This window comes from Cryptococcus neoformans, chromosome 11 (assembly GCF_000149245.1).
Source record: "Cryptococcus neoformans var. grubii H99 chromosome 11, complete sequence".
Taxonomy (NCBI): domain Eukaryota; kingdom Fungi; phylum Basidiomycota; class Tremellomycetes; order Tremellales; family Cryptococcaceae; genus Cryptococcus; species Cryptococcus neoformans.
In genome coordinates this window covers 839,811-862,739 of record NC_026755.1, presented here as the reverse complement: position 1 = coordinate 862,739, position 22,929 = coordinate 839,811, and the positions used below count along the sequence as shown (strand labels likewise).

General features: G+C 47.7%; 9 protein-coding genes and 2 non-coding genes; 6 read left to right on the top strand and 5 right to left on the bottom strand.

Moving 5' to 3' along the window:
- The first annotated feature begins 4 nt into the window (after nucleotides 1-4).
- On the top strand, nucleotides 5-1,825 carry CNAG_01777 (glyoxylate reductase). XM_012197062.1 has 8 exons: nucleotides 5-227; nucleotides 323-558; nucleotides 611-685; nucleotides 751-830; nucleotides 896-1,270; nucleotides 1,326-1,455; nucleotides 1,514-1,576; nucleotides 1,629-1,825. The coding sequence occupies exons 1-8, from the start codon at nucleotides 211-213 to the stop codon at nucleotides 1,688-1,690; spliced, it is 1,038 nt and encodes a 345-aa protein (XP_012052452.1). The 5' UTR covers nucleotides 5-210; the 3' UTR covers nucleotides 1,691-1,825.
- Nucleotides 1,669-3,271, bottom strand: CNAG_01776 (2,4-dihydroxyhept-2-ene-1,7-dioic acid aldolase). The gene is made up of 7 exons (XM_012197356.1): nucleotides 3,008-3,271; nucleotides 2,834-2,939; nucleotides 2,641-2,769; nucleotides 2,349-2,568; nucleotides 2,184-2,300; nucleotides 1,885-2,134; nucleotides 1,669-1,828 (listed from the first exon to the last, which is right to left on the bottom strand). Exons 1-6 carry the CDS (start codon nucleotides 3,073-3,075, stop codon nucleotides 1,983-1,985), a joined length of 792 nt encoding a protein of 263 aa, XP_012052746.1. The 5' UTR covers nucleotides 3,076-3,271; the 3' UTR covers nucleotides 1,669-1,828; nucleotides 1,885-1,982.
- Nucleotides 3,272-3,295: 24 nt separating this feature from the next.
- CNAG_13002 lies at nucleotides 3,296-4,183 on the bottom strand. The gene is made up of 2 exons (XR_001046308.1): nucleotides 3,587-4,183; nucleotides 3,296-3,454 (listed from the first exon to the last, which is right to left on the bottom strand). It is a non-coding gene; the product is annotated as a hypothetical RNA (non-coding RNA).
- On the top strand, nucleotides 3,360-4,110 carry CNAG_13003. The gene is made up of 5 exons (XR_001046309.1): nucleotides 3,360-3,574; nucleotides 3,623-3,650; nucleotides 3,713-3,757; nucleotides 3,818-3,915; nucleotides 3,970-4,110. It is a non-coding gene; the product is annotated as a hypothetical RNA (non-coding RNA).
- A 1,004-nt stretch (nucleotides 4,184-5,187) lies between the features above and the next one.
- Nucleotides 5,188-9,733, top strand: CNAG_07605 (hypothetical protein). XM_012197539.1 has 3 exons: nucleotides 5,188-6,253; nucleotides 6,301-7,671; nucleotides 7,720-9,733. The coding sequence occupies exons 1-3, from the start codon at nucleotides 5,401-5,403 to the stop codon at nucleotides 9,585-9,587; spliced, it is 4,092 nt and encodes a 1,363-aa protein (XP_012052929.1). The 5' UTR covers nucleotides 5,188-5,400; the 3' UTR covers nucleotides 9,588-9,733.
- On the bottom strand, nucleotides 9,572-11,526 carry CNAG_01773 (beclin 1). Its single transcript, XM_012197355.1, has 5 exons — nucleotides 11,435-11,526; nucleotides 10,646-11,388; nucleotides 10,275-10,592; nucleotides 10,006-10,221; nucleotides 9,572-9,954 (listed from the first exon to the last, which is right to left on the bottom strand). The coding sequence occupies exons 1-5, from the start codon at nucleotides 11,468-11,470 to the stop codon at nucleotides 9,672-9,674; spliced, it is 1,596 nt and encodes a 531-aa protein (XP_012052745.1). The 5' UTR covers nucleotides 11,471-11,526; the 3' UTR covers nucleotides 9,572-9,671.
- Nucleotides 11,527-12,943: 1,417 nt separating this feature from the next.
- CNAG_01772 (hypothetical protein) lies at nucleotides 12,944-14,924 on the top strand. XM_012197061.1 has 11 exons: nucleotides 12,944-13,090; nucleotides 13,156-13,250; nucleotides 13,315-13,406; nucleotides 13,475-13,542; nucleotides 13,602-13,755; nucleotides 13,831-13,853; nucleotides 13,906-13,990; nucleotides 14,058-14,144; nucleotides 14,220-14,304; nucleotides 14,384-14,452; nucleotides 14,524-14,924. Exons 1-11 carry the CDS (start codon nucleotides 13,026-13,028, stop codon nucleotides 14,736-14,738), a joined length of 1,038 nt encoding a protein of 345 aa, XP_012052451.1. The 5' UTR covers nucleotides 12,944-13,025; the 3' UTR covers nucleotides 14,739-14,924.
- Nucleotides 14,740-15,736, bottom strand: CNAG_01771 (hypothetical protein). XM_012197354.1 has 5 exons: nucleotides 15,427-15,736; nucleotides 15,256-15,324; nucleotides 15,132-15,192; nucleotides 14,976-15,054; nucleotides 14,740-14,912 (listed from the first exon to the last, which is right to left on the bottom strand). Exons 1-4 carry the CDS (start codon nucleotides 15,722-15,724, stop codon nucleotides 14,982-14,984), a joined length of 501 nt encoding a protein of 166 aa, XP_012052744.1. The 5' UTR covers nucleotides 15,725-15,736; the 3' UTR covers nucleotides 14,740-14,912; nucleotides 14,976-14,981.
- A 137-nt stretch (nucleotides 15,737-15,873) lies between these two features.
- Nucleotides 15,874-18,668, top strand: CNAG_01770 (MRS7 family protein). XM_012197060.1 has 8 exons: nucleotides 15,874-16,537; nucleotides 16,593-16,736; nucleotides 16,790-16,921; nucleotides 16,980-17,183; nucleotides 17,235-17,489; nucleotides 17,560-17,667; nucleotides 17,720-18,025; nucleotides 18,080-18,668. Exons 1-8 carry the CDS (start codon nucleotides 15,908-15,910, stop codon nucleotides 18,290-18,292), a joined length of 1,992 nt encoding a protein of 663 aa, XP_012052450.1. The 5' UTR covers nucleotides 15,874-15,907; the 3' UTR covers nucleotides 18,293-18,668.
- Nucleotides 18,669-18,783: 115 nt separating this feature from the next.
- Nucleotides 18,784-22,436, top strand: CNAG_01769 (solute carrier family 25 (mitochondrial aspartate/glutamate transporter), member 12/13). XM_012197059.1 has 25 exons: nucleotides 18,784-19,069; nucleotides 19,159-19,244; nucleotides 19,296-19,364; nucleotides 19,433-19,443; nucleotides 19,504-19,544; nucleotides 19,593-19,666; nucleotides 19,718-19,786; nucleotides 19,841-20,074; nucleotides 20,136-20,144; nucleotides 20,195-20,322; nucleotides 20,370-20,462; nucleotides 20,510-20,635; nucleotides 20,687-20,718; nucleotides 20,774-21,038; nucleotides 21,100-21,118; nucleotides 21,170-21,195; nucleotides 21,248-21,340; nucleotides 21,394-21,416; nucleotides 21,478-21,490; nucleotides 21,546-21,565; nucleotides 21,611-21,626; nucleotides 21,695-21,789; nucleotides 21,845-21,963; nucleotides 22,025-22,049; nucleotides 22,088-22,436. The coding sequence occupies exons 1-25, from the start codon at nucleotides 18,909-18,911 to the stop codon at nucleotides 22,335-22,337; spliced, it is 2,097 nt and encodes a 698-aa protein (XP_012052449.1). The 5' UTR covers nucleotides 18,784-18,908; the 3' UTR covers nucleotides 22,338-22,436.
- Nucleotides 22,381-22,929, bottom strand: part of CNAG_01768 (hypothetical protein) — a 3,312-nt gene continuing 2,763 nt past the window's right edge. Inside the window, exons 12-13 of the mRNA XM_012197353.1 lie at nucleotides 22,837-22,929; nucleotides 22,381-22,778 (exon numbers count right to left, since the gene is read on the bottom strand). The exon at nucleotides 22,837-22,929 is cut by the window's right edge and continues 558 nt beyond it. The gene's annotated coding sequence lies outside the window, so the exon portion shown is untranslated. The remainder of the gene's footprint in view (nucleotides 22,779-22,836) is intronic.

Below are 22,929 nucleotides of genomic sequence, written 5' to 3'. Positions count from 1 at the left end.
ACCACGCATATTGAATGACGCCGGCGGCGGTGGGCCCCCAACCAAATATCTATCATCATCGAATCGGAATAGTTCGGCCCGGCGAAGGAGATCTGAGGTCTGATCCGCTGCTGTTGCTTGACTTCTGTCTTTAGATTCCTTCCACTGCATCAACAACAAGCGACCAGCAATACTCCTCACGATCGTGTTTTTTTGCCAGCAGCCAACAATATGCCCAAAATCCTTGTGTGAGTCTGTAGTAGTCTCGAAAAGAGTCCATATATGACACGCTATATTAACTGATTCATCTGCCGTCTTCCTACAATACACCGTCTGCTAATAGCACACGCAACCTTGGAGAACATGCTATGGCCATCCTGCGCCAATCAGATTACGATCTTATTGTCAATCCGGAAGATGCTCCGCCCTCTAGAGAATGGGTACTCAATCACCTAGCGGATCCCCAGGTCTATGCTGCTTGCATTATGCATAGTCAGCCCAGTGACAAGGTCGACAAGGAACTTATTGCAACTGCCAATGATAACTTGCGATGTATTTCTACCTTCTCTGTTGGATACGGTGAGACTAACTAATGTACATTTCCAGCGACTGCTGTTGACGTCCTGTGCAGATCACATCGATGTAAAAGCCGCCAATGCGCGCGGAATCAAGATAGGTCATACCCCGGGTGTCCTGAGCGATGCTGGTGTGTGCCATTTTCAGACTATGGAAGGACACCGCCAATAATATTGACGTCCTGTCGTTAATTAGTCGCCGATATTGCAGTTATCCTGGTTCTCTCGACTCTACGCCGCATCGGGGAAGGCATTAACTTGGTAAAGAGTGGTAATGTGAGCACCCAACTAAAAATACGTCATGTGGCTGTGAAAACGCATTAACTTCTGGCACTTTACAGTGGAAACAACAACCATGGGCTCCTTTCGTCAACTGTGGCTTATCAATCGGCCATCCGTCTCTTACTATCGGTTTCTTAGGCTTTGGCCGCATATCTCAGGCAACAGTTCGGAGACTCCTTGCCTTCACTAACAAGGAACAGCCTCCTCGTATCATGTATACTTCTTCCTACCAAAGGGACAACCAGGATGAAATTGATGCCAATTTTTCAAAAACTTTCGGAGTCGAAGTCAGGCGAGAAGAGAAAGAAAGCCTCGCTTCTCAAGCAGACATACTCATAGTCCTGTGCGACTTGAACCCCTCAACCAAAGATTTGGTCAACAAAAGCTTTTTCCAGAGAATGAAGAAGTCAGCCATTCTTGTCAATGTTGCGCGAGTAAGACATGGAAAACTATAAAGACTCGGACTGGCATGGCTGATCTCCGCCGCAGGGTCCTATTGTCAATTCCGAAGATTTGCATGAGGCATTAGTATCAGGTCAGATCTTCGGAGCAGGTTTAGATGTTTTGACAGGAGAACCCGATATCCCCGCCGACCATCCGCTTTTGGCCCTGGATAATTGTGAGTACTTCTTAGGATCACATAACGGATTATTCCTTTAACTGACAGAGTAATGTAGGTTTGGTACTTCCGCATTTGGGCTCGGCAGATTACGATACACGAAACGCAATGGCTGAGCGTTGTAAGTTTGATAAGGTGTCTCGAACATCTGTGCTCTAACCGGTGTCGACTAGGTGTACGCAATGCAATCGCTGCCGCCAATGGGGAACCCCTAGTGGCGGAAGTCAAAGTGTAAGCTGTGAACGAATTGACTGTGCTTTGCAGCTGCAGTAAGAGGGTGCGGCCTCAGGGTTTTATTGTTACCATTATGAAAAACGCAATAAAATAACTGTTGATTCTTCTTCACCTATGAATCGTGTTTTCCCTGCTGCAACTTCGTGTCTTATTAGCCTATACCCTCTTTTTTCCTCTCTCGCATTTTACACCTACAAAGCAGATTTAATAAACGATTATACTGCGAGATGATAGTGAGACACGGTTTTTAGGCAAAATTACATGTGCACATATTAAGAAGGGCATTGGTTTAATTACGAATAAGACCTGTCACCTTTACCTGCTTCACCCGTCACCAAGCTTAATTGCCTTTCCATTTCCGCTGCCAGACAGGCACTGTCAACAGCTATTGATACCATGTCAAAGCCTTGCTCAAGACGTTTGCGGGCAATTTCACCGTTGGAACCTAGAAATATATAAGTATATCCTGCAGTTTCATCAAGTAGAAGACTAACAGAAGATGGCGGCAATCTTGCCAGCATTGTGCGCTGCTTTGAGAGTTTTCTCAATCGCGGTCTCATGTTCCTCTCCACCGAAGGGGACGTTCATTTGCTTTGACAGATCAAATGGACCTACAATACTAAATTAATCTGGGATTAATTAGTTGTAATCCTACGTACCGATGAATAAGCAGTCCAAGCCTTCTACCTTGGCAATTTCCTCCACGTTCTCGACGCCTTTTCTGGATTCAATCTGCACGATGACTAGGAGATTTTTGTCTGCCCCTGCATCGTAGTCGGACCCTTTGCATCCGAAGACCGGGGGGCAAAACATTGGGCCGTAGCCTCGAGTACCAGTTGGAGGGTATTTGGAGTAAGAAACAATTCTCTTAGCATCCTCCTGTGACGACAGGAACGGATGGGAAAAGTGTCAAAACCTTAACAAACGTTGAGCCAAAAACTGAAGACTCACGGCAGAGTGACACATTGGAGTCATTACTCCTTGGGCTCCAGCATCTAGAGCTCTTTTGATCATCCATTCTTCGTTCCAGGGAATACGAATAATTGGTGAGGCCCCAAATGAAGTGACTGTGCTAACAAGCTGGTGTGCGTTAGCTACCAATGTGATTTTGAGAGCTTTAACCCAATCTAGAAATGAAGCGCACCTCGAAATAATCCTTGTCCGTAATCATTCCGTGCTCGGCATCAATCAGAGTCCAGTTAAAGCCACCAGTTGAAAGGACTGTAGCTACGGTCGCAGCTCCAGGGAGACTACAGCAGAACAGCTCAACATCTGATAGTCTAGTTTTTACCATCATTCGAAGAAAGTGCGCACTCACGTGCACCAGAAACCGAGCCCTGGCTTCTTCTGAGCAAGGGCGTTCTTGAGGAAAGTTTTGGATTCCATTTTGTAACTGCCAAGGTTCAAATGTGTTTTTCACGAGAAAGGAGTAGACTTGTTATTTGGTGGGATTGTCGGGATTTGGGATGGAGTGGGGTAAATGAACAGTGGTTCTGTAAATCTAGCTTATATAAGTGAAAGCCGATTTCCCGCGCCCCTGCGTGGACCGGCTAGGACGGAAGTCAGAAGTCGGCATAATTTACTGCGCCCGCCGGTATCAGAATCCATGCCGCCCGATTTCGGACCTAGCCGAAAAGATACCGACGTTAAGTAGGAAGCATGAAGCGAATAAGCATCAAGCATCACGTTGACTTTTATTCGAAGACAGCTCTGTGTCTACACATATCCACCAACCGTTGCTTTATACTACACATTGTCGAGAAAGCTAGATCATGGGAAGATGGCATTGATGCCACATAGGATCAAAGGATTCCAGAAGTGGGAAGTTAACCGTTGGGAATGGAGTGAGGACGGGCTTATTATTAGCCGGTAGACCTTGTTGACGGCGAGTCCTTACCCTTTCTTGTTTTTAATGGCTCTTACGTATTTATAGGAAAAGATAACGAAGGACACATAAATAAGTAAATTTGAAATGAAGTACTTAATATTTCACTGCTGACTTTATTATGGTAATTACCATAAGCCGAGTACTGTAGTTGTACTGGGCCCGAGATCCGAGAAGGTTGTGGTATGTTATACTGTGTAAATATACTTTGTAGCAGAAAGTTTATCAAGACTCACAATGTAGGCATTAACTGGCACCACGGGTAAGGAAGGCCAGCTCAATCATAGGCCGTCTGAAAACTTAGATTTCTGATTGACGCGGTTGGATTTCTAATCTGACATGTAAGCTCTTCGTCGTAACTTTACTTAGGCGAACGAGAGCAAATGATAAATAAGTAAAAGAACACAACGATGTCGCAAAGAGAGAATCCAATCGTAGGAGGCGTGAGGAAAGAGAACAAATGCGTGGTGGTAAAATAGAAAATTTCCAATAATTCTATCTATCAAAGTGTACATGGGACGGATGAAGCAGGTCGGAGAACTATCGATAGAATGATTAACGGCGGCGGCTCAAGTCCAGCCCCAGACTCTAATACGCTCACTGAAGAAAGACGATCACTTCTCGCCAAAACGCGCATGATTAATAGCAGCAAAATTAGAACCCAAGATGGTCACTCAATTACATACAGTGCAGGTGTCGAAATAAAGTACACACCAGCCTGAGCACTTTTTTGTTATTTCGCCGACCAATTTGATCCCTTCTTTTTGCTTGAACCAGTTTGTGTTCGGAGTGTTCTTTCGCCGACCAGATTGATACCAAATAGCGCCTTTCGCCTGACACTTAATAATGGCATGAAACTGTACCCTATTCGGACCCAGCAGCGTAATCTTTAAAGTTCTGCTCTCTCATGTTTCATTGCATTTATCAACTTTTCAATTGTCACGCGTTTTGCATCTTTTTATAAACTGTGAGGAGAAAGGCGAAGATTCTAATATCAAATACCCATATCGATGACCATTTACATTTGCCAGCTGAAAATCCATCATCAAAGTTGCGGCCAAAACAGCTTGTCAACCTTTATCTGCCCCTTTCGTTGTGTTCCAAACTTGATTAGGCGGGTACGGGACTGGGCGATACTGTAACAACCCAGGGGAATTGCTCATTGAGTATGACGGCCCGATTCAGGGGAAGACCGGATGGAAATGTTAAGAGATACAGCTGGTTCTCGATCGGCGGACTGTCGGTAGCAAAGAAAGAGGTAAATGGGTCGTCGTGTGGGAGCAGAATCGGTCTCTCATTGCATGTACCTATTGTTTACCTAGGCAGAGGTTCATGAAGCTCTAAATGAAAAAACACTGTGGAAAATGGGGTGTGATCCTTTTCCCGAGATGGGCAGAATGATCTGAGGCATCTATTGTATGTATCCAGACGACCCAATGGGGACATGGTCGGAGCAAACAAGGCGAAAGGAGCGAGAAGACGCAACTCAAAAAGAGGCCACGTGCGCGTATGCATGAGTAGCAGCTGCCGCGAGTGTAAAGCTTTCAGTGTTTGTTTGGCGGCTAGGGAGAGGTCGTGCGCGCGACGCGTGTGACGGCATAATTGTTATTACTGTTCATTCGGGCTTGATTTTGTCTTTAATGATAATATACTGCTGATCGCCGTGCCGGACGACATACCATGCCTGTTGTAGCTCGTACACGACAGTGAAGAAAACTTCATTCGGAACTCCCATTCCCCCGTGCCCGCGCCCACCCTCCAATTCGACAGCATCCGGCGACCCCTCTCATTATATCACTGCAGGCATTCTTCACAAGCTGGACGATATGGGCCCTTTATCGCCTTTGAAGGGACAAGTTGCCATATCCCAGACGGAAAACTGGGATGATGACTTCGAGTTCTCCTTATCCCCTCCAAAAGACTACAACAAGTCGACGGCCACCTTGAAGGAGAATAAATATCAAACCATATATGATAAGAACAGGGATACCCCGTCTCTCGTACGCCCAAAATCATTGTCGTTATCCCCGACTAAACCTAGCCACTCTGACGCTCCAAGCTGCCCTAAGGTTCCAGCACCTTTACACACACCATGTCCCCAATCCCCAAGGCATTCTCCTTCTTACCCCAGCGATCTTACCTCGCTCTCATCAAAATCAAAACCTTCATTGTCAAACCTCGACCCAGTTTCTCCACCGCTCCTATCTACAAGGCCTAACCCATCCATACCACAAAGACGTGGGCAAGGCTTTCGCTCTCGAGCCAGGTCGACGACAGCGATAAACGGATATGTAACACCCAAGAAGCTCACTAAGCGACATCCTTCTGCGTCGTTTGTCCCAATTCGGTCTAGCCACTCTTCACGATCATTACGACAAAATGATTCGACCGCTTCACTATCTTGTTCTTTACACCGATGTGCCACTTGTCCGGATGCCATGTATCCGTGCACCCCTCCTTCAACAACAGATATCCCAGGAAGTGCTTCTGGGGAGCCGATGTCCCCACTACTTCTCTCCGAGAAAGTTGCATCAGGAGTCGCCGACTTGTTACGAAAGAGAAGCCGAACAAAATCAAGACCACGAATGCCTCCACTTCCTTTCTCGGACAATACCGCAGGAAAAGAGCACGGAAAACGCCTTTGGAATAGGTTTTCAGGAAATCCATCTTCCAATAAAGGTATGATTTCATTTGAGAGCATTCCTAGGCTAATGATGTGCCTATAGACCACATTGCGACTCAAATGCGCCGTCGGTCATCTTCCCTCGGGGCTTTCTTTGCTGAAGTTGACGCATCGGTTCGGTCGTCCCCCGAGCCTCCTCTACCCCCACTTCCCGTCAACCTCAACTCCCGTTCACCCTCTACAACCTCATCTATCTCCATTTCGTCTACGCATTCCCAAATTCAACACAACACGATGCCTCCAATCTCATCTACACTCCAGTCTTCATCAAATAGTTTGGCAAAGACAAAAAGGGGCTCGAAGGGGGGGGCGGTACCCTTACCTTACAATCATCCAGGGAACAATGGCTGCAAAGAAATGGCCATTGATGGTGAGGGTTCTCCATTGTCGAGCTGCCGAAACAGCTTTACGACACATGATCAACCTCAGTGTTATTCTCGCGGCTTTCATCTTCCTTCCCCTTCTCTCGGATCCCCATATCGTCGTGCCCGTAAATCATTGCATATCCCCGAGCATCCATTACCAGAGTCCTCATCCTTTCATATTATGGCTCCTGGTCAAACTCCAGCAGGCAATGCTTCAATCTGCTATAAGACGAGGAGCGGGAGCGCTTCGGAAGCAAATATAATAGACGATAAGGTTCCTCGAAAGCTAGTAAAGGAGCCACATTTGTTTTCCCCTGTTTCATCGGTAAAGATGGCGGAGAAACTGGGAAATGACGATGAAGTCTTGGCAATGACTAATGCAAGACCATCCACAACAGGAGATTGCCCAGCTGCTGGCACTCCCGACAAATTAAACGCCGTTATCGCATATCCTAAATTAGTTGGGTTTGGCCGTAAAACATCAGGCAATGGTCAAACGGGTACTGGGGCTAGCTTTACCTCCACTGTCAGAAGGTTAGGCTCGATTTCGAAAAAGCATGGAAGGCGTATATCAGGTGGCTGGAAATTTGGACCACAATCTTCAAGCTCTTCTGCCTCTTTGACCGTGCAGGCAGTTAAACCTACTGGAGCAGTGTTTGATCAGTCCAGGGCAGAAGAGGAGGCACCCTTAGGCACGATAATAGGATCGCCAATGAAAAAAAATGTCAAGGAATTGGCAGAAGATGAACTCGATAAACAGGCTATGGGGCCAGAATGTAGCGAAAGCGGTGGCGCAAGACAACCTCGTTGGTCACCCCCATCTGAACAATGGGACCACGATTTTCCTCATATTGAGTCGGAATTTCAACATACAGAACCAAGTATAAATGGGAACTCTCTGATTAGAACTGAGAATAGACGACGAGAGGATAGAAGCAGGAGAAGGCAGAGTTGGAATGACTTTGTCATACCAAGAAATGTCATGGAAAAGCAGAGAGGAGTCAAAGAAGGAATTGGAGCTATCAAGATGTTTGCCAGAGGTGTTGAGTGTGAGTGTCATCTAGCACATCTGTTGGTCTTTTGCTGACTGAAGGTAGCTCTCAAATCCCTCATGGCTGCGCACACTTCCTTGTCTAATCAGCTTTATAGCCACAAATCGTCTCCTGATTCCCTCAAATTTGATGCGTTACATGCTGAATTTGCCCAATGGTGGGAAATGGCCATTGTGCTTGTTGAGGTCGGGTCTACTGGTAGAGATGACAACTCGCATGGACCTATAGATGGCCCTAAGCGTGAGAGGAAGGTTACTTTGGCGACGGAGGAAGCCAGGATAGCAGAGGACACTCCGAGACATGTGTCAGGCTCAATCACTTCCATCGAGATGTCTTCGGTTCCATCGCAAGGAGAGTTAACGGCGTTAGGCCATCACAATATCTCTTTTCCTGACACTGTTGAACATCCTCCATCTCTAAGGAGTCCCCCGAGAGCATCCCCGCCCCCCGAACACTGGCGGGCCTCTACAGGCCGGCAGAATCTTTCGAAGAGACAACTGGAAGTGCTGAGGACCATGTTGAGAACCCCAGTGTCCGAAAGCAGTAAAGGCTCTGGTATGACTGGACAACAAGAAAGCAGCCAGTGGACTGATTATAAAGCAATCAACGCAACAAAGACTCAAAAAGACTGCAATACGTCAATAGAAGTAACGTCCACGACCCCGAAGAGCCAAAATGATCTCCCAGTTGGCGCCGATCCGCTGCAAGACCGCTGCGCTGAACCCTTTAATGCAACGATCAAATCGAGAAGGCGACACGCAAACAAGGTTGGTCTTGCTGGGTTGAAAGAATTTTTGCGTACACTCAGAGTGGAGAGATCGACGGACAAGGCCAACGGGCAAAAGTTTTCCCTGACTGCAGTTAGACCCCAAGCTCCGGCGAGGGAGGATATAGAAGCGGTCAATGGGGCGAATAGGCTGTCCAGGTCAGACATAAATTCCTCCACAGCAGCCGAGCGCTCTGCCCTTCTAGAACCTCCATTGTCTTTTCGATCTGCCTCATCGTCTGGAGATTCATGCGAGGTTTCTCATAACTCAGTTTCTGCACGCAATTTGCAAACTGAACCATCTTTCAAACAACCCCTTATGCCAGATAAACCTCAATCCAAGCCATTTTCTCGTGTTCGACAGATTCCGTCAACAGCTTCCCCGAGCGTGCTTTCCAAGTCCACTCAAAATCCTCGCTTAGAACCTAGAAGACCTAGTATACGGAATATATTTCGCACCAGCTCAGGTAACTGGAGTGAACTCATTAGCCCAAACTCTGGTTCTCCCGGCCCCTTATCGAATAAAAACTCGTCACCGATATTGAGAAAGAGTGGGAGCATGCGGCGGACCTTAGAGCAAGTCAGCGAGGCTAAGAATAGACCAAAAAGAGGGGAGAAAATGGACAAAGATAGTGCGGAAGCCAAAGCTGCTATGATGGGCCCGTCCAAAGGTCGCGATGAGCTCCCCATGGATGGACGAGGCCTTATCTCGATTGGCGACCCTCCGGTGGGTACGTATATACATTCGACGCCTCCAACAGAGATAAGCGCCACGGTGAAGCAACTGAGGGTTGAGGAAGAAATGACTCTCAAACCCGGTAAGAAATCCCGAGCAACTGGACTAGGATGGCCAGAGCGTAAAGCGAAGGGAGATATCAATGATTTTATTTCGCCTGTATTTTCCGGTATTCCCAGTACAACCCAAATCTTAAGTACGTCCATGACGCATCCGGCTGCATTGACTGTCAAGGAGTTGGAACAGCAGGACGACAGCGAAGGCAACGTGGTTGTCGCGCTAACTCCAGATAATTTGCCTACTCTTTTAGAGTATATGAGGCAGTGTGAAGTGAAATTGCATGAGTGGAAGAAAAAGGTTCAGATGGAAGGCTTGGACAAGGGGCTGATTATGAGCTCAGTGAAAGCTTAGAGAATACATACATACTCTTCACTATGTTATCATATATGCTTGTTACTATTACAAATGATAGATGTAAGTCTAAACCTTTGGGAGCTAACTCTGTTCATTTATATTGCCGCGATCTGTTTCACTCTCCATTATGAGGACCCTCTTCAGCACTCCTAGCACTGTTCTACAAGCCCGTGTCCAGCCTTCTTCAGCCGTGGAATCTCCAGTGCTGCTGCCGCTTTGACTCTTCCCGCTCGACCCACTGGGACTAGGATGGCTATGGCCGTTTCCAGCTAGGCTCATTATTGCCATCGAGGGCAACCCGAGAGGCATGGAAGAAATACTCGGCAAGCGAATGGAATGATTTGATATCTTGTCTTTACAGATACTGATCAATAGTCAGCATTTTTTGTCCAACTTTACTTTAAAAGTATCTCACTCGATGTTAGCCTGAGCCCACTGTTTTCCATGCCTTTTTCCGAATTCTAAGAGTTGCCGCAGACATTCAAGAAATGCCACCATCGCATGGTTAAATCTACGATTTTGCAAAAGACGCGCCGGTGTCATATCTGAAGAGGCGTATAATTCGTAGGTTGTCTTTGAAGGGGGGAGCTCTTCCACGCGGGAATAAGAGCCTAAAGGGACAATTTTATAACTGAGGTGCACCATAAGCGATTATAACATTTTCTAGAGACACGTTAAACAAACGTTTCAAAGACACATCCGACCTTTTCGGCGATTCTGTGGAGACAGAGGGCCGCCAATCCCCAGGCCGCATTGATCTCATCCCACTCCACAACAGGTCTGCCACCCAACCTCAACCCATTAATGGTCCCGACAGTAATACTAGAAGAAGCGAGAGGTAAAAGCGGAACATGACCTATGTGGAAAGCATCGTTATAGACGTTTGTAGATTCCAAATGAGCTAAAAGAGAACGGGATAAGAGGAGGGATGTATGGGCGGTGTTGAGAGTTGATGCTAGTTGCGTCAAGTGAATCGAAAGGGCAGAATGGGATGACAAGAAACTGCTATACACGTCAAAATGTCTGTTATACAAGATGGTGCACAATATACTGACTCGTTTTCCTCCTGCTCGACCGCTTTTGCTTCCAACTCTACCAGCCGTTCCTCTTCAAGGACAGCTTCGAGTTCTTTCTCTGTCGATTCCAGCAGCCGTTTCAGCTGTTCTTCTTCGACTTCAAGCTGCCCTTTTCTCTTTACAAGGGTTCCCCATTCCTCCTCCGTGCCCTCCACATCGTACTTTGCTAAACCATCAACATGTCTTGTATTCACAGTCTTTCTTGAGATCTCAGCAGTCCCTAAGGATTCTTTGTTCTTCCGGATTGCTTGCTCAAACCAAATATAGGCGTCACGCTCTTTGCCCAACTCTTCAGCCATCCTCTGGAACTCGGCGGTTAACAAGGCAGTGCACTCAGTACATAACGGATGAGAAACCGGCGTATTTGATGAGAGAATTTGATGCAGTTGCGCAGATAGATCGAGATCGTGTGGAGGCAGGGATTTACTGGGTAATTTGGATGATTTAGGGTGCAGGGCGGAATCTGAGAGTAGGATAAAGCTCTCGGCCACGCTTCTGGGGCCGGTTTGGATTGAGCTGTCGCCTGACAGAGACGGATCATTTGCGTCGCGCCATATTTTTGCGGCTTCCCTAGTAAACGGCGGCAGATCGGAGAGTTTATGCCTTGGATCCAGCGATGTGTCGGGCGAAGAGGAAGTGGCAGGGGAGGGAGGGAGAGATGAGATTATGAGGGAGTACTGGGCGGGAGTGATTTCCGAGACGGAGGGATCGGGTTGCATAGGCTGCGGAGATGAGCAGATGCTGCGGGCGGAGGGGGGGAGGACGTACCTGGTTACATCTCTGGCAGAGCTGGGCGGGGGGCATGGCTCCGAAGCGGCGGGGGGAAGCTGCAAATCGAGGCTTGTGGATGAGCAACAAGCAGCAGCAGCAGCCCATACATACCCCCGGCCTCCGGCCATCCCAGTTACGTAATACGCACCCGTCTCTGTCGGCCTTCTCCTTGCAAGACCAATTAGTAAAGTGTCCCAAAAATGTATAAGAGAGGAAACATAAATAGTAGTAGATCCGAAATGGATGAACTGGCATTTGGTATCCTCAAAAAACATTCTGAAATTCTACAAAACTCTGGTCTTACTTGCCAGACGATAACGGATGAGGCTCGCCTTTACTTGATCACTCAAGCCTGCTTGATTCTCCATTACACTTTTAGTTGAGACTTGGAAGGATTCGCTGACTGTGACTGAGGTGGAGAACATGATGAGTATTCGTGGAAAGAGTCATTGGTACTGGTGGGGGAATCAGCAAATAACAGGAAGGATGAAGAAGTTGTTGTGGAAATGATCAGGGATGAAGTTTGTAAGGATCCTGTTTTTGACGTCGATCCTTTTGAGATGTGAATCGCCAAAGAAGAGACATGCATACATGGAGATACAAGGACGTCAGTTATCTTTGCTGACTACCTTGAGTTCCTCGAAGCACAGAAATTGTTCCTTGCAAGGAGATGTTCATTTGAGAAGCAATCCTTGCAGCAGTTTCTGCCTCCTCGAGTCTCATCTTCTGCTCGTAACAGGCCTTCTTGGTTTGGGCAAGACTACTTTGGGTCTGGACAAGGCTATTCTGACTTCCAAAATAGGCAGCTTGTTTTCCCCAGTGTTCGTCCTCTGCCGCTCGCCTCGTCTGCTCCCGTTCCATCTGCTCAACCCTCGTTCGGACCCTGTCACTAGCGCTGGGTCCTCTCCCAATCAGTTTCAAGTTCGCGATTTCTCCGACTATAATCCCCCTGGGCACCAGACATGTAGCTAAACGCCAATGGGAATCCAATCTTTGAAATAATCAAAACTCGATTATTCATCTTCCCCTCGGCAGTCCTCATCCCAGTCAACATCCCGATCGATCCACCGCTTCTCTTCAGGGGGGTGGAGTTCCATCTGGTCCATGACTATCTGATACTACAGAATACGTCCTTGAGCCGCGCGTTTAGAAGCTTTGGCGGTAGGTTGGAGGGGAGAGATCGCAGGTGTCCCCGTCTGAGTCTGAGTCCGCGATGATTGAGTCAAAGAAAGGTGACGCCTCGGTGAGAAAGGATTTGTGGGTTTGGAAGGCTCCATTGGGGCTGAAATCGGTAAAAGAGAAAAGCTTTGTAGAAAACTATTAGCCAAATGATGAACAAGACGAGAAGATGTTAGGACAACTTTGTTGTCGGCACGTCCCGATCGCAATCCCGAGTTAAATCCCCGAAAGTGAGTCTGATACCCGACTGTCCTGACGGAGATCCACGGCAAAACGTTGGGCTACCCTTGGCCGCGCGCTTATTTTTTTTTATTTTACACGCACCGTACTAGTACTGGTAACTTGGACACAGTCCAATTAGCTTTGCATCTTTTCCAAGCACTGCTGCCACGGGCGATTTCCATCAGCAATGGTCAACCTCGCAGACCTCTCCAGCTCTCTTGTCTCGCAAGACTTTACCTCAATTCCAGTCATGTACGTCCCATCAGATAGCCCCATCAGTCACCCAAGTTTTCTTTCCATTTACGGTCTCTCGACAGTGATCTTTCGGACGCTCAGTCGCCTTCCTTGGAGAAACGCAAGGCCGTCGCTGCTGAAATCAGAAATGCATGTCTGAACGCCGGTTTCTTCTACGGTAAGCTCACTACCGAGTCCCATTAGCATGGCTTAAAAAGAAAATTGGCGATTTGCTGCTATAGTCAAAAATCACGGAGTCCCGTTGCAAGTTGTTGACCGGACGTTTGAGCAAAGCAAGGAGTTCTTTAACCAGCCAGCTGAGCTCAAGAAATCTGTACATAATCGATTTCTTTTATGATCAAAGAACAAGAGGAAATGCTGATTTTAAGGATACTCAAAAAGGTCGATATATCCAAATCGGGCGGTAATTTCAGGGGTTACATGGGTCTGTTGTCTGAAAACAATGACCCGTATGTCTCTTGTTCTCATGCAAAACTCTATCGAGGAAAGCTTATCACATCAATGATAGCAATAACAAAGGTGATATGCACGAAGCCTTCAACATGGGGCTCGATCCCTCTCTCGATCCATCTGCTTTCGTCCAGGACGTAAAGGAGGGTGAACTGAAGCATTCAGAGAATCTTTGGCCAGACAAGAAAGACTGGCAAGGCGCGGACGTTTTTGTGAGTTTAAGCTTATTTGCAATGTAAAAGAGCGATGTTCTTTTTTTTTTTGGATGCTAATTGCCATACATTTAGAAACAAGCTAATTTGGACTACTAGTCGGTAACCTCTATAGATATATGATAATTTCCTCTAACCAGAGCACAATAGCAAAGAAGTACTTCGACTTGGGCAATCGCTCTTCCCTCTCTTTGCCTTGGCACTCGACTTGCCCGAGGACTTCTTTAGTGACAAGGTCAAGTCTGGATATCAGGGGGGACCATTCATCCGCTGACGTTTTATCATGAACTCGCCGTTTTCAGATAAAGCACCCGGCCGCCATTATGCGCATCTTGCTCTACCCCGCTTTAGGAGAGCGACAAGTTGATGAGCTGATGCCTGGTATTGGGGTATGTCTGCATTCTTTTTGTGTCGCATGATTATTACAGAAACAATTCTGATGGGCCTGCTTTTTGGTATTTCAGGCACACACGGATTTTGAATGCTTTACCATTCTGAGGCAGGATGATGTTCCGTCGGCTTTGCAGGTGCAAAATCGCAAAGGCCAATGTGAGTGGAACCGGATTTTTTTTGTTTCAATTTATTTTGCAACAAATATAACTAAACTTCTCACTTTTGCATTTCATAGGGATTGACGCGCCATACATGCCTGACACATTTGTGATCAACATTGGTGATCAGTTTGCCCGATGGACCAGTGAGCAGTTTTCTTTTCATATAAACTTTTGGAATGTTTCATTGAAGCGTCTGGGTTCCCCCCCATCCTAGATGATATTTTTGTGTCCACCAGACACCGTGTTCTTCCTGCGCTATCAAAGGATCGGTATTCCATCCCATTCTTCTTTGGTTGCGATCACGATGTGCCTCTTATCCCGCCCGAGACCTGTGTGACTCCAGACAGACCAGCTAAATACGAAACTATGACTGCTGGTGCGTACGTACATATGCGGCTCTCTGACATTTATAAAGTCAAGGAGACTTGATTTGTCTATCCCCCACATAGATGCATGCACAGCAAACGTGATAAGATGACTATAACAGCTGCTCCGTCACTTTTATAGTTCATAGGCTGAATCTAAACCAATCACATCTGTTTCGAATGTTCCATCTTCCAGCCCGGTCCCCAGATGTACAACAAAAGAGTGCATCCCACACTGCTTCGATAAACGGATGCCGTCAATATGCTTGCGGGAATAATTTGCAGAATTTATGAAACTTACACGCTTTTATCCATTCACCAATTCACCGCAGACAATGTATTTACCTTCGAAATGTTGATGCCACCCGCGCATGTTTTCACTGTAGTCAAGTTTGTGATGAATTTTAGTTGGTGGCAAAGCCGGACGCAGTAGGTTTTGGAGAATATGACAACTTACATTTCAGACGCCGTGAGATCAGAAAGATCGTCAAGAGGTTCGTCGATGGGGGTGAGGACTTCTAAATATGCAGATTGCCATATAAGCGTGATGGCACTACTCTTCGATGACAGGTACTACTTGCCTGGCTCAAAAGATTGTTTGGCCATCCCTCGAGACGCGTCTCGCCCGGCAAAGTTACCATAGACACCATCTTTTGCAATTCCACGCCATGGCAGGAGAATAAAAATAAGAAGAAGAAACAAGTCAAAAGTCCGTCAGCTCATCAATCGTAGCACATCTACGTACTACATACCAGGTCCATAGAATGTCTTGCCAGCCGAGACATCAAAAACGGTGCGCTCGCCATTTGGGTCTATTTTCCCGTCGGGCGTCACCCTCATGATGGCGAGGAGTATGCGATCCCCCTTGGTGCCATCATACTGGGCAAGCTGTGCAGGGGTAAATGTCGAGTGACATATCACGTGCGGATGCTCTGCAGGGAGCGCGTTGTATTCTGGCGGGCTGTGCGGGGGCGGCGGGACGAGGATGCGGTAGGCGAGGAAGAGGAAGGGGGGGACGAGGAGGAGATTGAGGGGGTTGCTGAGGGACATGGGGGTGACGGAGTGGGGGAGGATGCGTGCTGCGGCTGGTGCACTTTGTCGCCCGCGCGGCAGAACGGCCCTCGGCGGTCGCCGCGCGTGCGTGTCAGTGGTTATTTCTGTTTTCTTCCGTTTTTCCATCATTTACCATCCATCTGATCTCCGCGTCTCCTTTCGATTGTCTCTCCATCCCACATGTCCGCCAGCACAACCATCAGCTACGCTAGGCTTCCCCCACCCCACGCCCTCGTGACGGGCGCCCCTCTCCCCCTCCGCCTCCGCCTCCGCCATCCCGCCCAGCTCTCCGCCGTCCGCCCGTACATCCGCGCCCCGCCAGCCTTCACCGCCTCGGCCCCCGTCCCACTCACCACCTTCGCCGCCCTCCGCGCCACGCGACCCCAGCCCCCGCAGCTGGTCCCGCTCGCGTCCCTGCGCTTTGTCTCCACGCAGCCCCAGCCCCAGCCATCCTCGCCCCCGCCGCCGTACCTCCCTCCTGGTCAGCCGCCGGCCCCCACCGCAAACCGCACCAACCCAGTAGAACCTGCCATCGGCACCCCGCCCCCTCTTCCCCCCACCCCCCAGGGCAGTCTTCCGCCCAAGGTGACCGACCTCGCTGCCGCCCACGAAAAGGCTGCCCTAGAGAAAAAGGATGAGAAGAAGAAGCCCACGGGACCTTTACCTGCCCGGGTATGGGCCAGTGTCAAAAAGGAAGCCGCGCATTACTGGGCGGGGACAAAGCTGTTGGGCCAGGAAATTAAGATCAGCGGAAAGCTCCAATGGAAGGTACTGAATGGTGGTACCCTTACTAGGCGAGAAAGAAGACAGGTAAATGTGGCCCGTGGCCGATCCCTAGTATGGGTACTGACTGTTCTCTGTGCAGTTGCGACGAACAACCATCGATCTGTTAAGGCTCCTCCCGTTCTCCGTGTTTTTAGTAGTGCCTTTCATGGAGCTTCTGCTTCCTGTTGCCCTCAAGCTTTTCCCTAATATGCTTCCCAGCACATTTGAAGGGGAGTTTGCCGCGGTGGGTTGCAAAAAGGATTTTTGACCATACTAGTCGCTGACTTGTAGTCTCAGAATGAAAAACAGAGAAAGCTGCTACGAGTGCGAATAGAAATGGCCAAGTTCCTGCAAGAAACCGTCAGGGAATCGGGGTTGAAGGCGGACAGCGTTGTGCGGAGTGATGAGTTCAAAGAGTTCTTCCGAAAGGTAAGTGCTTTGCCTTTACCATGGTTACGATTTCTTGAATGAAACTGAAGGCGTGCAGGTTCGATCCACTGGGGAGACCCCTAATCAAACTGATGTCGTTCGAGTTGCCAAACTCTTCCATGATGACATTACCCTTGATAACCTTTCTCGTTCCCAACTTGTTTCGATGTGTCGATACATGAACATCAACGCCTTTGGTACCGACAATTTTTTGAAACATCAAATTCGTAGCAAGCTCGAGAAATTCCGAGTCGACGATATGGTAGGCGTATTGTGTCTCAATCCACTGCACTATCGGCTAATTTCAGCATAGATGATCCATGCCGAAGGTGTTGACTCTCTTTCCACCAAAGAGCTGCAACATGCCTGCCAGTCTCGTGGTATTCGTTTCCAAGGTGTCTCTCCAGCACGCTTGCGTGAAGAGCTGGAGAAATGGATTGAACTCCATTATATTAATGGTATATCTGGTGTACTGCTTGTCCTGAGCCGAGCATTCAACTTTGAGCAGAAAGGAGACGATATCATGGAGAGTTTGGTCATTACCTTGAGCAGTCTGCCGGAGAACCTGGTACGTCCCTCAATTACACCACAATGTTATCCCCCCCCCCCCCCCCGCTGACAATCTCTTTCTCTCCTAGTTGAATGAGGCTGAACTACATGTTCTGGACGAAGCCTCTTACAAGCAAAAGCTTGAGGTCCTGCAACAACAGCAAGAACTGATTGAGGATGAAGCTGAGCAAGAAAAGGTATGATATAGCTCGTTACTAACGTGTGTGATCGAGCTAATTCAGATCGTAGGAGGAGCAAGATGCTCTAAAAGAAGAAAAGGAAAAGAAAGAAGCAGAAGAAATCGCAAGGCGGGAGCAGGAAGAGGCCGATAAGGCGGCGATGGAGGTATCCCCTGCTGTCAAGGAAGAAGAAGCCGTGAAGGAGCAAGAGGAAGAGTCTGTACAACCGGCTGCCGACCAGAAGGACACCCCGATGACAGAGAAACAATTGTCCGAAATTGCCGAAGCTTTGTCGGTCTTGACTGCCAGGTCTAGTATCATGAAGGAGAGAGACGAGCTAAAGTCCCTCCTTGAGGATAACTTGTTGTCCGAGGCCGTAAGTTCCAGTGACAAAGGGAGACTTCGTAAACTGATCATTTTTGTATCACAGGAATCGAAGGAGAGACAAGAAGGCGCCAGCCCGACCGTTGCAGTTTCCAAACGTGTTAGAGCCATGATCAAAAAGATCGACACTCAGCTTGAGAAATACGATGAGAGGGTTGACTCGAGTCTGAACGTGATTAAAACCACACCCCTTGGTCAAATTCCCGTTGAGGACCTGAAAAAGGCACTCAAGGAAATGAAGCACCGGCCGGCCGAATGAACTCTTTGTATTATTTTAAAAATTGGAGATGAACATGGACTTTTGTGACCATTATGTATGAAACCGGACTATGTAAAGTCGCATGATTCATCCTGTCGAAAAAAAGAGGCTGATTATTTAGTACCATTCAGTCGATAGTCATATCTTAAATACCTCTGTTTGCACGCACAATGACCGCTTGAAAAATGGTCAGAAAACGTCCAAAATTAACCCCCGACGAGTCGCGCCAAGACGTCCCAGTTTGCGACGAGACGATGTCGAGGGGTCTGTATCGAGCTTACTTTGTCATTCCAGTCGTCGTCGTCTTCGCGTGCAGTAGTAATAGAGTAAACAAATAAGAAGTTAGTAATTAGAACAATGCCATATCATTTACCACCGTCACCAGGATTACGTAAAAACAACGGCCCCAGCCGGTAAATGGTGCCGTCTCCGGCTAGGGGAACCGGGGTTCCGAGGGGGAAGGGTTTGTGCTGGCACAATATCCCGTTTCGGGCCTATCGTCGGGGCTTTTACCAGTTACCACTCACCAGACGGGCTTCATTCCGACCTTTACTATCTTCCTCTTCCGCAATACATCCTTCTTCATTCTATCTTATCCGACACCTCTCACGCCACAATGGCACAAAGTCCCCAAGAACCTTTGAGTAGTCGTCTTTCTTCTACCCTCAAAGCAACCGCAGGGTCCCTCACATCGTCGGTAAAGCCGGCTGAAAGCGAGCTCGCTCGTTGGCGACGGACATTCGACAGGTTTGCTAAAGAAGAGATTGACGGACAAAAGTAAGTCCATGATATTAGGCTATGGGATAGATTGTTGTTTTTCCTTTTCTTTTACCAGGGCACCATGCTGATCACATTGTTGATTAAAGGTTCCTCAATCCATCTCAGTTCATCGACGCTATTGCGCCCACAGATGAGGGGTTTAGTAAGATCAAGCGAGAACAATATGGGAACTGTGAGCCGCTATAGCGTTGAATTCCTTGCACACCTCTGACCAGCTCGACAGTGTTTCGAGTCGCGGATAGCGCTCGTCGGGGCTTAGTTTCTTTTGAGGACTTTGTGGTGTTTGAAACCCGTAAGGATTTTCTTCCTTGTCCGTCCAGCCCCAGGCCTGCTGATTCCATTCGCATATTCTCATTCTAGTTCTCAAACGTGTGAGTTACTCTTGAGCAATACGTATAGAATATCAAGACTCATTCAGCCACGCGCTTTAGCCGGACGCCGATTACCAATTGGCCTTTCAAGTTTTTGACGTGTAAGGTGTTGATATATAATGTCTAACAAAACCACTGACTCCCAGTAGTGACGCGTCGGGGACCATCGATTTTGATGAGTTTAAAGCAGTCCTATCAGCTAACACTGCGGCCAGCGGAATCCGTGAGTGGATGCAGATGTTTAGCCTCCACGGAGATTGACAAGGTCATCCAGCCTTTGATTTTGATTGCGCCTGGATGAAACTTTACGTGGGGAAACGAGGTGACAGACATGTTCTCGGTTGTATGTCCACATCTTTCATCTTTCCCTTTATAGACTAATGATGTTTGCAAATAGATCACGAGTTTACCCAGCTCATCAAAGGTTACCAGGGCGAACGGCTTCGTCAGGCTTTCCATTATTTTGATGCTGATGGTGATGGTTACATTAACCCCGAGGAATTCCAAAGGATCATCGTAGAAATTGCTGGTCATAAACTGTCAGACGCAGTTCTGGGAAGATTGCCTACACTGTGTACTCTGAACCCTGGGAGAAGGATCAGCTATTCCGAAGTCATTGCTTTTCATAACAGTAAGTCCGGCCGCTATTTGTTGTTTGTTAATCTAATGGAATTTTTTTTAATATCATCTAGTCATCCGAGGTATGATCACCAACAGGATTATATCGTGGTTCGCTTCTAATATATCACAGAGATGGACACTGTTGAACGCATCATTGAGCACGCGGTAAAAAAGTCCAAAGACGGCAGGATCGATATTTCTGATTTTCTGGATGAGGCCGCTGGAAGCATGCGTTACGGCATGTTTACCCCAATGGAGGTGAGTGCCCCGCGAAATTTGATGAACGGGGCAAGCTCATCAAGCAGGCCAACATCATTTGGCATTTCGCAAGTCGAGGGAATGCGGGCGCTGGTCAGCGGCTTGCTTTGGCTGATTTCCAAGCTCTTTTGGACGCAAAAGTAAGGACCTATATGATCAAATGGCGACTTGCTGATAAATTATACAGTGGCAACCCCCTGAAACTGCTAGTATCAAACAACCTACAACTGTATCGGGTGGTTTCCTTGCAGAAGCGGCACAATCAACGTATAATTTCATCCAAGGTGGTATTGCAGGCGGTCTCGGAGCTTATGTTAGTCTGAATGTCTACAATTGGTGATATCTGCTTATCAGTCCGCACTAGGCTGTCTACCCAATCGACCTGGTGAAGACAAGGTTGGCGACCTCCCCTCTTGATTGTGTTTAAAATTGTTGACAAACTTTGTTATAGACTGCAAAACCAACGTTCTACTGTCGTCGGGGAAGTATTGTACCGTAACGCGTTTGATTGTATTAAGAAAGTGTATACCAATGAAGGAGGGGTCAGGGCTTTCTATCGTGGCGTACTGCCTCAATTAGTCGGCGTCGCCCCTGAAAAGGCCATAAAGCTCACTGTCAATGAGCTGGTCAGGAAGAAGGCGACCGATCCTGAGACGGGGCGAATCCCTCTTTTGATGGAAATCGTTGCGGGAGGTTCAGCTGGTGGTTGCCAAGTTGTAAGTGTAACCTAATGGCCATCGATTTCCAGATTATGTAGACGCCATTGACTCTTCTTAGGTCGTTACTAACCCTCTAGGTATGCGTATGACATTACGTCCGTGACACAATGAACTGATCCCTTTTACAGAAATTATCAAAATTCGCTTGCAAATGGTAAGTGTTTTTCGGGTTAGACTTGCTTTGGCGAGCCATTAATGTTTAATAGGCCGGTGAAATCACTCGAGCTGAAGGAGGCACGGCCGTGCCTCGGGGAGCCTTGCATGTTATCAAGCAGTTAGGCCTAATAGGCTTATATAAGGTGAATGACAACGACTGAATGCTATTGTATCACGGCTGAACTTTGGTTTGAAGGGTGCTACAGCTTGTTTTGCGAGGTGAGTACCTTCTAAATAGTCACTTCATCTAAGAGCCATTGACTTATGGGTATTTTCTCAGAGATATACCCTTTGTAAGATGCCATAGCCTTTTAATGTACCTCACTCACAAATTCTCACCGCATCCAGTCTATGATATATTTTACTGCGTAAGTACGAACTACTATGTTTGTAGAAATGCTCATGTGTTGCAGATATGCTCATCTGAAAGTAAGTTTCCCTGACGAGGTGATCAAGGTACCTTATTCACGTGCTCATCTTGCACTTGACGCAAACAGAAAGACGTGTTTCGTGAAGGACACCATGGGAAAGTCCTCAGCTTCGGGGAGCTACTTCTTGCTGCTGGTATTGCTGGTATGCCAGCTGCCTATATGTGGGTATATACTCAATCTCACAACTTTAGAAGGGCTAACCAGGGTCACATGAAGGACAACTCCAGCAGACGTCGTAAAGACTCGTTTGCAGTCACAGGCTCGAGCTGGTCAAACTGTATACAAAGGTATTATTGATGGTCTTTCAAAGATCTCCCGAGAAGAGGGTCTCCGAGGTGGGTTTCTTGAGGACTGCCTATACTGCCAATCTTTAAATGTTATTGACGTGTATCTCAGCTTTATTCAAGGGCGGCCTAGCTCGGTAAGTCTCGTCGATCTTGATCATAGCTGATTTTTCAGAGTTATTCGCTCTTCGCCCCAATTCGCTGTGACGCTGGCTTGTTATGAGCTTCTTCATAAGCACTTCCCTTACCCTTACGCCCCTGCCCCTGTTGTCCACAGGCCAGTTCTCTCAGCCCATCAAGAGATCTCTCGCATCCGAGCTCGAAACGCCCTCCGCATTCTTCTCGATTGTAGCTCTCGATTCGGCATGGTTGACTCTAGCACCGCTAGCAAACGGATGCCGCTTATCCCCAAATCGCTTAGATAACAAGTACAAGATTATTAGGGATAGAAAAGAGAACAGGTGTATGCCAAGATATGCATTCGATGCTCGTTTATCACCTTTTGGCAGAATATTGATTTGAATCCGAGCCTGGATGGACTCAAATTTGAAAGCGAAATCAATCATATGAATAGAGGCAGCATGAGAGTGCGCTGCCACCTTATCCGTAGTCCACCTAAAGTTGGAGCTGGTGGAGGCGACCCTTGAAGGATGCGTGTATAGTGGGCTGATAGCCCGACGCAAGCAGAATTGGTGTGACTATTTTGCCGGGACCCGGAAGCTGACAGGCCGGAGAAACAGAAAAAGAAGCAGACAAGGGTGTAGATAGGGCAGCTGATAAGGCCGCAAACGAAGCAGCAGAAGGGGCAGTGGAGGTGTCGATTGGAAGAAGTTGTTCAGAGAACAAATATTCCTCGTCCAGACCGTCTAACCAGTATGAGCTTCAAATGCAAGTAAATTCATCATGCGCAGGCTAAAATCTCACCGGCCTCTAAATTTCGTTCTCGTCCCTGATCAGCCAGCACTGCACCCAACCCACCCAAGCATATCCGGTAATTTGGTGGGCGTAAAGGTTAAG

What these genes read in the sequence shown, in the direction of transcription:
- CNAG_01777 (XM_012197062.1), top strand. An exon ending in TACCTTCTCTGTTGGATACG is followed by an intron (nt 559 to 610) that starts GTGAGACTAACT and finishes CGTCCTGTGCAG; the next exon opens with ATCACATCGATGTAAAAGCC. An exon ending in ACTTGGTAAAGAGTGGTAAT is followed by an intron (nt 831 to 895) that starts GTGAGCACCCAA and finishes GGCACTTTACAG; the next exon opens with TGGAAACAACAACCATGGGC.
- CNAG_01776 (XM_012197356.1), bottom strand. Translation starts at nt 3,075, where the DNA reads ATGGAATCCAAAACTTTCCTCAAGAACGCCCTTGCTCAGAAGAAGCCA. An exon ending in CTTGGACTGCTTATTCATCG is followed by an intron (nt 2,301 to 2,348) that starts GTACGTAGGATT and finishes TTAGTATTGTAG; the next exon opens with GTCCATTTGATCTGTCAAAG. An exon ending in CAAGATTGCCGCCATCTTCT is followed by an intron (nt 2,135 to 2,183) that starts GTTAGTCTTCTA and finishes ATATATTTCTAG; the next exon opens with GTTCCAACGGTGAAATTGCC.
- CNAG_07605 (XM_012197539.1), top strand. Translation starts at nt 5,401, where the DNA reads ATGGGCCCTTTATCGCCTTTGAAGGGACAAGTTGCCATATCCCAGACG. An exon ending in AAATCCATCTTCCAATAAAG is followed by an intron (nt 6,254 to 6,300) that starts GTATGATTTCAT and finishes ATGTGCCTATAG; the next exon opens with ACCACATTGCGACTCAAATG. An exon ending in GTTTGCCAGAGGTGTTGAGT is followed by an intron (nt 7,672 to 7,719) that starts GTGAGTGTCATC and finishes GACTGAAGGTAG; the next exon opens with CTCTCAAATCCCTCATGGCT.
- CNAG_01773 (XM_012197355.1), bottom strand. Translation starts at nt 11,470, where the DNA reads ATGCCCCCCGCCCAGCTCTGCCAGAGATGTAACCAG. An exon ending in TCTGCCAGAGATGTAACCAG is followed by an intron (nt 11,389 to 11,434) that starts GTACGTCCTCCC and finishes TCATCTCCGCAG; the next exon opens with CCTATGCAACCCGATCCCTC. An exon ending in GTCGAGCAGGAGGAAAACGA is followed by an intron (nt 10,593 to 10,645) that starts GTCAGTATATTG and finishes CGTGTATAGCAG; the next exon opens with TTTCTTGTCATCCCATTCTG.
- CNAG_01772 (XM_012197061.1), top strand. Translation starts at nt 13,026, where the DNA reads ATGGTCAACCTCGCAGACCTCTCCAGCTCTCTTGTCTCGCAAGACTTT. An exon ending in GCAAAATCGCAAAGGCCAAT is followed by an intron (nt 14,305 to 14,383) that starts GTGAGTGGAACC and finishes TGCATTTCATAG; the next exon opens with GGATTGACGCGCCATACATG. An exon ending in TCAGTTTGCCCGATGGACCA is followed by an intron (nt 14,453 to 14,523) that starts GTGAGCAGTTTT and finishes CCCCCATCCTAG; the next exon opens with ATGATATTTTTGTGTCCACC.
- CNAG_01771 (XM_012197354.1), bottom strand. Translation starts at nt 15,724, where the DNA reads ATGTCCCTCAGCAACCCCCTCAATCTCCTCCTCGTCCCCCCCTTCCTC. An exon ending in CAAGACATTCTATGGACCTG is followed by an intron (nt 15,325 to 15,426) that starts GTATGTAGTACG and finishes GAATTGCAAAAG; the next exon opens with ATGGTGTCTATGGTAACTTT. An exon ending in CAAACAATCTTTTGAGCCAG is followed by an intron (nt 15,193 to 15,255) that starts GCAAGTAGTACC and finishes CTGCATATTTAG; the next exon opens with AAGTCCTCACCCCCATCGAC.
- CNAG_01770 (XM_012197060.1), top strand. Translation starts at nt 15,908, where the DNA reads ATGTCCGCCAGCACAACCATCAGCTACGCTAGGCTTCCCCCACCCCAC. An exon ending in TCAAAGAGTTCTTCCGAAAG is followed by an intron (nt 16,922 to 16,979) that starts GTAAGTGCTTTG and finishes GAAGGCGTGCAG; the next exon opens with GTTCGATCCACTGGGGAGAC. An exon ending in ATAACTTGTTGTCCGAGGCC is followed by an intron (nt 18,026 to 18,079) that starts GTAAGTTCCAGT and finishes TTTGTATCACAG; the next exon opens with GAATCGAAGGAGAGACAAGA.
- CNAG_01769 (XM_012197059.1), top strand. Translation starts at nt 18,909, where the DNA reads ATGGCACAAAGTCCCCAAGAACCTTTGAGTAGTCGTCTTTCTTCTACC. An exon ending in AAGCTCTTTTGGACGCAAAA is followed by an intron (nt 20,463 to 20,509) that starts GTAAGGACCTAT and finishes TAAATTATACAG; the next exon opens with TGGCAACCCCCTGAAACTGC. An exon ending in GGTATGCCAGCTGCCTATAT is followed by an intron (nt 21,790 to 21,844) that starts GTGGGTATATAC and finishes GGTCACATGAAG; the next exon opens with GACAACTCCAGCAGACGTCG.